We start from the raw sequence: 11,420 nt of genomic DNA, 5'->3' as shown, positions 1-11,420 counted from the left end.
CCAAAAGTCTATTACTTTTTTAACCATAGCTTAACTTGCATGCATATCTAAATTGAGATGTTCACATCTTTCTTTAGAAATTGATATGTTAAATTTCACAAGGTGGACCTTCTTTGTTAAATTTTTGTCCCCGTGTTTCCTTAGGCAGATAATATTCCCAAACTCCAAAGCATTCCTTCAGATTTAACCTTAGGAGGAGTAAGCCAAAGTGAGGTTTTGTAGAATAGTAGCCATAGGATGATATTAAAGTTAGGGCTTAACACTTCACTCAAAGCTATCTTCCAATTTCCAAAGCTAGCCTGAAATGAATTTGGAATTTTTTTTAAATGGGTTTTTAAGTATACTGCAGTGCTTAAGAGCAAACACACAGCTGCATTTGAGTCCTATCTCCTCCACTTATTAACTATGCTTTCTTGGGGTTATCACTTACCTTTCCTGCGCCTCATTCTCCTTATTTGTAAAAGAGCTGATAATAATTGATATCTCAAAGGATCCTTTAAGGAATAAGGGAGATCATAATATACTTAAGTAGTAACTGCTTCGTAGTATAGACTCCATGTAGATTTTTTAAATTATTACCAACTAAGAGTATTTTACATATAAAGTGGTAATAGAAGCACAACATTAAAATCTGTGGTTGAGTGGCAAGCAGGGCAATTTTATCTGGCTCACAACACAGCTTCAAGGCAGAACACGGAGCAGAGAGTTTCAAAGCACAAATATTCCCAGATATGGTTTGCTTTTGCAGATCAAAGTGTTTTTATGTTCCTTCCTTCTTTCTTCACACCAGTTATGATCTCCCTGCTTTTGCATTTCTCTTCCTACTTTGTTGTTTATTCTTTCTTTAAGGAAAAAACTTCAGCTTTTCTTTTCCTAGATAATTCTTGGTTAAATTTTACTAAACTATTCCCAGAATTCCCAGGTAATGTGAATCTGTAATTGAATCAAGACAAACAATCATATTAGCTCTGTTCCATATGCATGAGCTGTGTCAGGAATATTTGAAACTATTTTCCGTTGGCATGTTTACAATTTTAAGAAATCTATTGTGACTTGCAGCTTATGGATAAGGTAGGGAAAGCCTGAGGACACTGGTATCTTGTAGCTCTAGGTGGACACTTAAAATCATCTGCCCAGAGTTTCTGAGTAAAAGTGGTTTATGGCTGTCTGATGGTATGAAGTTAATGCTTAATTTGTTCACATCCATCTCATAGTTTCAACATTTGTAGTGTGTCAGTGGAGCAAGGGGGAAGAAGTTGTGGGTCTTCATATTTGATTTACTGTTTTCTTTAGATATTGCTTTCTTTGGCGATTATTGTAAATTTATGAACTTCATATATAATAACACCTTTCTTCATGGAACTCAGTGTTTACGGTGAGCAAAAATTAATGTACATTCTTAACAGACTCAGGATGTCAAAGTTAACATCCATTGTTAGATTATTTATTGATTGATTGATTGAAGAACAAATGTCAGCACAGGAATGCCAAGAACTGTCTCCATGTTAAACTACGACTCCATGATGGAACCAGCCATAAACATTTGCATATATGTAATGGTGATTTTATCTATGTTGAGCACCACACGCCCTGCCCGCCTCCTCCCCACCCCCCATCAGGAAGTGAATTCATTTCCCTGTGAGGAAAGCCTTTAGCTATTAGTGCTTAAGGGAAAATACTCTAAAACACTGTGTTTATTGTAAATGAAATTCCGATCACGCTTGCAGCCACTGTATTTTACTATCAAACGCACAACAGCCAAAGGTCTTCCTTTGATCGAGGGGAGCTGAAGGGTGTCTGCGTGAGTTGTTTCACATGGTGTCTTCTCCAACATCTAGGTGAGCACAAAATGCCGAGGCCTCTGGTGGGAGTGTGTCACGAATGCTTTTGATGGGATCCGCACCTGTGACGAATACGATTCTATCCTTGCCGAACACCCCCGTATGTATGCCGTAGTCAACCCCTTTTCCAGGGACAGGGTACCAAACAACACTGAACTTGGGTTTCCATTGCGTATTTTTATTTTCTACAGTCTATGGTAAAGTTCTGTCTAATTTTAGATGTTTCGATTAAAACATTTAGTTTATTTCAGAAATGTGAATTGAAACATTTTGAGCATATTTTATCTTTCTCTATGTATTTATACATTCCTTTAGGGTAAAAATATTAACTTGTTCATCTCTGCTCCCCCAAAGGGCCTGGCAGAATGTCTTAGGCACAGTAGACTTAAAGTAAACACTTTTTAAATTGAAATGAATTCTTCAGGGTGCTGTGATTTGAGGATTAGAGTCCACAGATTAGATGAAAGTTATTTCAGAGATGTCTTTTAGCTGTGACCTAAGTCAAATAGGAAGTTTACAGTAATTCAACGGGAGATTTGCTGGGAAAGAGAGAAGGTGAAGTAGAGGGGCAGAGACAGAGAAACAGAAAAACAGACATGGAGATAGATAGGTAAAGAGAGGCACACAGACAGGGATCAGGGAATGAAAAAAATCAGTGTACACAGGGTTAGCAGGTAAGGTAGAACCAGGTCCTTCATCTTCCCGACCTTTAGCTTTAAATTTTAATCAGGTTAGCAAGATCCACATTTCTATGAAATAAAGAGATTTCATAAGTTAAAAATGTTATCATTGATTCTCTCAGTTTTTCTCCATAATGTTTATTTATTTATTTAGAACATCCAGTCATGCCAAGAAATACGGGTGCTGTTGTTAAAGCTAATTGGTTTCGGTCTCCTACAAAGCATAGGATGAGGTATAGCAGGGAATGGAAATTTCTTTTCTCAAGATAAATGAAAAGCAAACCTGGGAATGTGACTTTTCCCCTCGACAGCTAGTTCAGTCCAGGGATAAGCACTTAAAAGGAGCAGTGGTTGAAAATATCTTCTGCTATTCAGGATTTGAGTGTTCTTTAATCTAATTCCTAAGGCCCATATTTCATTTTCTTTAGGGCCTCTTAATTCTTTCTCTTTTACCCTCCTTGGGCTAACCTAGTTCTACCTACAAAGAAGCATGATATGGTCAATAAGAGTGTAAGTTTATGTGGACACTAGGCTATTCCAGAAATTTAGTCCTATGATGAGGGTGAGAAAAAAAAAATTTTGAACTTCTAAATATTGTTATGTACATTTATGCAAGAATAACAGAAAATCACTCATAAGCTTACAGCACAGAGAAAACTGCTGTTTATATTTTAATATTTCTTTTTTAAATCATTTGCCTATACTATCTCATCTTTTTAAATATATTCTTACCTATTAATTTCAAATAATATGCTAAAGATTCATTACTTTTATTTTAAAAATTCTATCATATGCTTAGACACAACAGAGATGAAACTGTATTCTAAGAAAAGAACATAACTATGCCCTCTAAGTTAGGATATTACCTGTGAGATTTCACCTTTAGTTTTTGGTATCTTTTATAGAATCACAATTAGATAAACTTTTCCATTGCTCTATAGACCTAGAGTATACAGACCCAGACAACTTTTTTTTTTTCAGGACTCTTGTTGAATACTCTGTCCCCAAATCAGAATGTTTAACATTATTCTAGCAGCCAAATCTCAATTTCCAGAAAGAAATTCCCAGAAAGAAATTCCTGGCTGGTTAGCATTAGCCATCTGCCTGCAGAGCTGCCCTCTTGGAACTGGGCTGGCCATGGGGCTGACTGGATGACACCATAGGCATGAGTCTGGGAGTTCCACAGAGCATCAGAAATCACACTCTGGGGGCCCCTGGGTGGTGCAGTCAGTTAAGGTTCGACTCTTGGTTTTGGCTCAGGTCTCGATCTCAGGGTCTTGGGATTAAGCCTCATGTTGGGCTCTGAGCTCAGCAAGGAGTCTGCTAAAGTTGCTCTTTCCCCCTCCCCCTGCCCCTCCCTGTTCTCTCCCTCTCTCTCAAATAAATAAAAAAATAAATAATTCTAAGAAAAGAAAGAAAGAAAGAAAGAAAGAAAGAAAGAAAGAAAGAAAGAAAGAAAGAAAGAAAGAATCACACTTTGTGTGGGATCAATTGTTGGAGAGGGGAAAACCAGGGCCATGATTTTAGGGCATCCCATCCAGATAGCAATCCTGGCCTTGTTGGACCCAGGTTCTAAAACGGGACTTAAAAATGTTTAAGGAAGGCACTCCAAAGCGTGGGACTGCTTGATTTGGGGTGCTGAGTAGGAAACCCACTTGTATATATTATTTGAGGTTCAAGAAGATTGTTGAAATATAAAAACTGATATCACCTAGTTAGTTACATATTTTTCTCTTTCTGAAATAGGCTTTCTATTTGGCCTAAATTAGAAATTTAAGTCTAAACCTTTTGAAATAATGCCACATTTTAAGATCTTAAATATTCACCTATTAACCAGGTAGAAGTTGGGGCTCCTGGGTGACTCAGTCAGCTAAGCGACTGATTCCTGATCTCAGCTCAGGTTTTGATCTCTAGGTTGAATGGGCTCCACACTGGGCATGGAGCCTACTTAAAAAAAAAAAAAAATCAGGTAGAAGCTGATTTTATGCATTGATTTCCTCTCTTAGATGGATCATAAAAGTATTTTTTAAAAGATTTTATTTATTTATTTGAGAAAGAGAGTGAGCAACAGAGAGAGCACAAGCTGGGGGGAGAGACAGAGGGAGAAGGAGAAGCAGACTCCCCACCGAGCAGGGAGTCCAATGCAGGGCTTGATCCCAGGACCTTGGGACCATGACCTGAGCTGAAGGCAGACGCTTAACAGACTGAGCCACCCAGGTGACCCAAAAGCATTTTTTATTTTAAATAAATTGGCCACATTTTATAAGCAACCTATTGCTAAATAAACCTTAAATTTATCTTATCATTGAGGAAAAAGTATTTAAAATGCAAGGAAACCACAATCACTATGAAAATAAAACATAATTACTGTACCGTCAAAAGAATAAATTGTATCACTCCTCTAGTGGCTAAAATAGTAGTAGCTTTGACACAGGATCATTAACCTTCCATTTATGACAAAATTTTCCTATTTTTATTTTTTTAATTTATTTTTTAAAGATTTTATTTATTTCATAGAGAGGGAGTGTGAGAGAGATCACGAGCAGTGGGGAGAGATAGAGGGAGAAGCAGACTCCCTGCTGAGCAGGGAGCCCAATGTTGGACTCTTTCCCAAGACCAAGATCATGACCTGAGCAGAAGGCAGACACTTACCTGACTGAGCCACCAGGCGCTCAAAATTTAGCGTAACAGCTCAAGAGGTTTTCATAGTTGAGGATGCTTCCGTTGCAGATGATGATGGCTACTATTCCATTCTGTTTACCCAATATACTCTTTCCTGGACCTTCTATCATATATTCTCATGTGGCCATAGTTTTCAATTTTGCTCAGTTGGCAGTGCAAGGTTAAAGAGTTAATATGGAATGTCGGCCAAGAAGGGTCACCACCTGAAGCAATGAAAAAGAATATGACCTGGCCTCTAGATACAGTTTTCTACTAAATAACAGAAGCTTCTTCTCCTAAAAACCTGCTGATGGCTCCCACCAGCCTGAATTGGCAAGTGACATCTTGAAGTATTTTATCCTGCTCCCCTATACTAAATTTTAACCAGCTATCAAAAGTATATTTTTCAATAGACCTTCAAACAAGTGCAGTGGGATCAGTAATTTCTTAAATATTTATTGGGATAACTTCTGCAGAAGAGATAGTCTACTTTGACTCAGTATTCACTTATAATACTTGTGAACAAGACTCATTCCAAAACAGGAAACAAACAAGGAAACAGTTACTTAGTCCACACTATATGCCAGGCATTTTGCTAGGGGGCCAGCAAGACTAAGTAATAATCAGTGCTTAAACAAATAATAATATCAATAATCTGTGATATTTTTGCATTTTATGAAAACATTCCATGTTCATGCAAATTTGAAGTCTAATTCTTGCAGTGGGTGTGTATTAATGTACGTGATTATCTGTTTTGGGGTGCACCTGTGTGCCTTAATGTGTTTTCTTCCTCTGACCACTATGTAACCATATGCCCTGATCTTCCAGTGAAGCTGGTGGTAACTCGAGCATTGATGATTACTGCAGATATTCTAGCTGGATTTGGATTTATCACCCTACTTCTTGGTCTTGACTGTGTGAAATTCCTCCCTGATGAGCCATACATCAAAGTCCGCATCTGCTTTGTTGCCGGAACCATTTTACTAATAGCAGGTATTCTCTGCACTAGTGGTGAGGTAGAGATGCACATCTATGGTCTTGAGATGAAGGAGAAGGGTGCTTGTTATCAAGCAGTTCATTTTAGGAACATATGCGACCTGCTTTTCTAGATTGAAGGAATAAAGAACACATCCACCAACCCTACTTACTTCAGATATGGAATCAAATAATTAATTTTTGTTAATATCCCGGAGCAAAGTTTATCGAAGTCCTCAAACTACTTTTTAACCATTTTAAAAAGTTATATAATGATTTACAATTTTCAAATAATTTATTTTTTGATTATTCCTGAAGTTAAATCCTCAAGTAAGTCCCAAAGCACCACCTCCTTACCTGAACCCACTCCCACCAATTCTTTTTAGCAATGAACTTAATTGTGCCAAGTCCTATGTTAGACTTTTCTCATGTGCCAGGCCATTTGATCATAAATGTAACAATAAGCAGATTATATCTCCACTTAAGAAGCAGATGAATAAATGGAGTCCTGAAGGCTAATAAATCAAACATAACTCATAAACAGTCAAGAAGCACTTTATATGGTGTTTATTGATGAAAGAGCAAGGTCTGTCATTAAATTCAGTTTAGTCTTCCTCTGTCACAACATGATGTCTTCTTAGGATCTTAATGCAAGTTGGGAGAAAATACACTGTCAAAGAAATCAAAGTGCAGGAAGATCGAAAACCAGTGGGCACACCCCTCAGAGGGAAAACCATCATTTTTTTATGGTAGCAGCCAAAAGTTAGCAAAGCAAATGCTCGTGGGAACATCAACAGGCAGTACAAGAGGAATGGATAGGGATTTTGGAACTAAAAATGCTTAGAGGGGCACCTGGCTGGCTCAGTAGGTAGAGCATGTGATCTTGAGTGGTGACTTGGAGCCCCATGTTGGTGGTAGAGTTTACTTAAAAAAAAATAAAAACTAAAAATAGATACGTGGAGATATATACGTGTGATGTGTGAGTTAGGCAACTGGCCTCCTTTTCTTGATCTGCAAGATAAGGTAAAGCCCCAGTAATAATATCTACACTGAATTGCTGTCATGAAAATCCAGTGTGGGGAGAGTAAGCATGTAGCAGAGAGCCTAACCCATCACACAGTCAAAACTGGGGCTTCCCTGAAGTTTTACACACACACATTGAGTCAAGGCCTGATGAACCTTAGGTTGTATTAAAAAGTCACAAGAACTTACTAAGCTTTCCTTTTTAAGTCATTTATTCCCATGTCCTGCCTAGTAATAACATAGAGCTTTTGTATGTAACAATGTGTTTTATTTAACAAATTTAAACATCATTTAATGCTATACAATTTTGCTCCAGAATACTTCTTGAGATATCACTAGATAGACCATTTTTTATAAAAAACCAAAACAAGCTAAATTAAAACAAAAAAAGAAACAACGAATTGATGAAAAATATCCCTACAGGAATGGATGAAGAAATGACAAAATTAAATTTCCAGAGTTGGCCAAAGGCTTGGAACCATCATTTGAAATTAGTATGCCAAATATATTATATATAAAATACTAATTTTATGTATAAAATACTAATGCCATGCATATGATATGTTACTTATAAATATTTATGGCATACTATTTTTATATGGTATGAAATATATACATATTTCATATATATGTATCTATGTGTGTGTATATATAGAATTTTCCATAATCTGTAAATTTCATAAAGGAATTTCCATCTTAAACGTGTAGATTGCAGTATTATAGAAAATATGTGGTAATTTAAACTGTTATCTGGAGGTTTTATGTTCATGATCTGGTCCTTCTTAAAGTTCTTGCATTAAACAGTTGGGAAAAGAATGCAATGAAATGGTGAACACTATTTTCACATAGCCTTTTTGTCCCATAGTTCTCCACCTTTTTCCCTTGCATCTAAGCAATGATGTGCAATTTATACCTTTAAAGTGAGAGGACTCTAGTGGCATCATTTCAAGGCAGTCCGATTGTCAGATAGACTAATTCTGGGGATTAAATTTTGTTCAAAAGGAACAAAATTTCTTAGTTCATTCTTACATGGTGTGGGGGTGGTGGATAAGAATTTATTTTACAATAAAGACAGTTTTTACTCCAGTTATTTGTTTTTGACCCCTACACACTAAAATTATTGACTTCAAAAACATAGTTTCCTTATGGGTGCTGATTACGTAGCTGACATACCTTTAATTGTGGGTCTAGGTGGTGGGGCAGAGAAGAAATAGAATATCCTTAAAGACATATACTTTTAATTAAAAATCAATAGAGAATGAACATATGCTGTATATTATTTGTCTTAGATTTGGTGTTCTTTCTTTTGTTTTTCACATTTCGTTTTACATAGCACCTAAGAAAACATTGGAAAGAGGGAAATTAAGGAAAACCACAATGACCATTTTAAGTTTACACACACAGAGGAACACTACATTGTTTAATCTTTGTATTTCTCTTTATGTATAAACTGATACATAGTTTAGAAGAAATACAAAATAGAAAGCAAAAGGAAGACATAGAAGAGGTATCCAAAATTTGAGTTGTCCATAAATCCATAGCATCATTATTATCCCTCTAAATGATGCCAAGCATTTTGGGTAGTGGTCAGATCTCCTTGAATCTAAATTTGGAAAGGCCTGCATTATTTTTAGCAACTTTCCTTTCTTTCAGGTGCCCCAGGAATCATTGGTTCAGTGTGGTATGCTGTTGATGTTTATGTGGAACGTTCTTCTCTGGTTTTGCACAATATATTTCTTGGCATCCAATACAAATTTGGTTGGTCTTGTTGGCTTGGAATGGCTGGGTCTCTGGGTTGCTTTTTAGCTGGTGCTGTCCTGACATGCTGCTTATACCTCTTCAAAGGTAAGAACAAAATGAAATAACACACTTACTTGCCACCTGTATCAATCTTCCCAACCCAATGGAAACAGATCTCACCAACACAAAATAATGTTGCCTACTTGATCCTTACCTATTATTAAAAAATGACACTTTAACTATTTCTGTTGTTCAAGGACAACTGATTTGCAATATTCATGTCTTATTACCTGGTTAGTGGTATATTGGGTGAAAAAAAACAACAAACGAACCCACAGCTATAGGTATATCCAACATTTAAATATAAAATGATGATTTCAATATTTTCAGAATTTTATAGATCTAACTTCATCCAATCTACTAAATTTATATCTACAGTTAAATAGAGAGGTAGACTGAGAGCCAAGTCAAATATTTGTTGTTAAAAAATTTAATATGTTACTATTGGGTTTTTAAAAATATCACTTAAAAAGCAAGAGAATCTATCTCCTCATCAGAAAGAAAGAAAGAGAAGAGAGAGAGAGAGAGAGAGAGAGAATGAGAGAGAGAGAGAGAGAGAGAAAAGGAAATCACCCAAGTTTTAAATCGAAAAATAACTTTCCAGATGAAAATCTTTGATTTTCTTCTAGGATTCTTCTTAGATGATTCCTTCTTAGAATAGTTATATCCTTGCCTCTTTATGAGAAGAATGTGTAAAGTGAAATTTTCTCCCCAAAGTTTACAGAGTCTTATGATTTTATATCATGACATTTATCTCTTTCCAACAGATGTTGGACCTGAGAGGAACTATCCGTACTCCATGAGGAAAGCCTATTCAGCAGCAACAGTTTCCATGGCCAAGGGGCTACCATACGTAGCCCCTCGGACAGAGACTGCCAAAATGTATGCCGTGGACACGAGGGTGTAAGGTGCCACACGTCAGTCTGGGTGTACGTTACTGAAATAATCAATATGTTTGTGTTAATCCAGGAACACTTATTTAGACCTCAGTATGTTCAACTAAATCAATTGCTCAGCTTAATCAAGAAGTTTGATTCTCCCAACCCTGCTCCTTTTCTGTTGTTCTCATATTCTCCCTCCTCCTTCCCAGCCCCCTCTTCCACACGCCCACACACACTTGCCCTGTATTTTCAGATACGGTTGCTAGGATATACAAATGTTTGTTTGTGATTTCTGGATTGCTGTTAGAGATTGTGACATGGTGATATTCAAGTAAAATGACACTTTAAGACTAGAAAGCAACCTTTGAAAGAGGCCAGGGATTCTAATCTTTGAAGGGATTGACAGCCTCTTAGCAAATTCCCTGGCTTTTGGTTCATTCTTTGTGTTCTCATCTGAGTGAGTTATTTGATAACTTTGAGGAAGATGATTCTTCAAAATTTAAGCTAGTACCGCAAACCCTACCATTACTCTGACCCTGTTAAAATAGAAAAAATAAAACAGCAGCTTCATATACCAGCCACTGGTGGAACGTAAAGATAAGAAGTTTCAAACTGAGGGTTGCTGGAGTGGTGGGGGTGGGAGGGATGGGCTGGCTGGGTGATGGACACTGGGGAGGGTATGTGCTATGGTGAGCACTGTGAATTGTGTAAGACTGATGAATCACAGACCTGTACCCCTGAAACAAATAATACATTATATGTTAATAAAAAAATTTTAAAAAAAGATAAGAAGTTTCCCCTTCGCATTTGGAATGTCAAATGCAAATGCTAAATTAATACCAGAACAGTGGTGACTTTCTTCCTCATTAACAACATAAGAGATATGTGTATTATTTTATCACTACTGTAATTTTGCCTATATATTGTCAAACTATTAGACCACAGCAACAATAGCTAAACTAGAGAGTTAGTTAATTCACTGATTGGACACCCAAAAATATTTCATGAATGCACTATATTAGAATTCACTGATTCAAGTGTCCTCATACCACTAGATCCTCAGCACCCAGCAAAATACATGTGATAAAATTTGACAAATAGTTGTTGATTGGAAGAAATAAAGGCTCACCACCCTTTACTGAAAATAAGATGAATTTTTCTCATAAAATGTGTACTTTTTTGAAAAAAATAGAATTATATATTTAATTATACACTTAAATCAGTGAATGATTGCTAATGAGATTTTATTCATATTCTAATGTAATCATCTTAATTTTTTAAATCATAGGGCTTTTTAAAAAGTTACATAATTTAATTTCAGGTTTTCTGATTTCTTATAAATCGCATGAATGGCATGAATACTCTTGTAGTACCGTAACAGACTATCCACTGAACTGGAAATTAGTTCTTTCGAAAATAGAGATTTAGTTGTGAATTTCTGAAGACCTCCAAAAAAAGTGTTTTAAATTTAAAAAGTTAAAAATCATGTGAAAATGAGAGGATGAAAACCTAATACATATATTTATGTTGTTGTGAATGGTGTTCATGACTTCACATGG

At 36.3% G+C, this 11,420-nt stretch overlaps 1 protein-coding gene across 3 annotated transcripts in view; it reads left to right on the top strand.

Annotated features, from left to right (window-relative positions):
• The window catches only part of CLDN16 (claudin 16), a 26,850-nt gene extending 16,371 nt beyond the window's left edge, over positions 1–10,479 (top strand). For 2 of the 3 annotated variants that reach the window (XM_073904684.1, XM_025866567.2), the window contains 4 exons: positions 1,839–1,941; positions 6,011–6,175; positions 8,834–9,025; positions 9,748–10,479. In XM_073904684.1, the coding sequence (XP_073760785.1) occupies positions 1,839–1,941; positions 6,011–6,175; positions 8,834–9,025; positions 9,748–9,887 (600 nt within the window). In that variant the 3' untranslated portion in view covers positions 9,888–10,479. The remainder of the gene's footprint in view (positions 1–1,838; positions 1,942–6,010; positions 6,176–8,833; positions 9,026–9,747) is intronic. The other variant, XM_073904726.1, reaches the window with a different exon arrangement.
• Positions 10,480–11,420: the final 941 nt, after the last annotated feature.

This window comes from Callorhinus ursinus, unplaced genomic scaffold (assembly GCF_003265705.2).
Source record: "Callorhinus ursinus isolate GAN/ISIS: 27379988/994484 unplaced genomic scaffold, GSC_fseal_2.0 scaffold1, whole genome shotgun sequence".
Classification (NCBI taxonomy): domain Eukaryota; kingdom Metazoa; phylum Chordata; class Mammalia; order Carnivora; family Otariidae; genus Callorhinus; species Callorhinus ursinus.
Note: the sequence above shows the minus strand (reverse complement) of the source record. Positions and strands in the feature narration are given on the sequence as shown.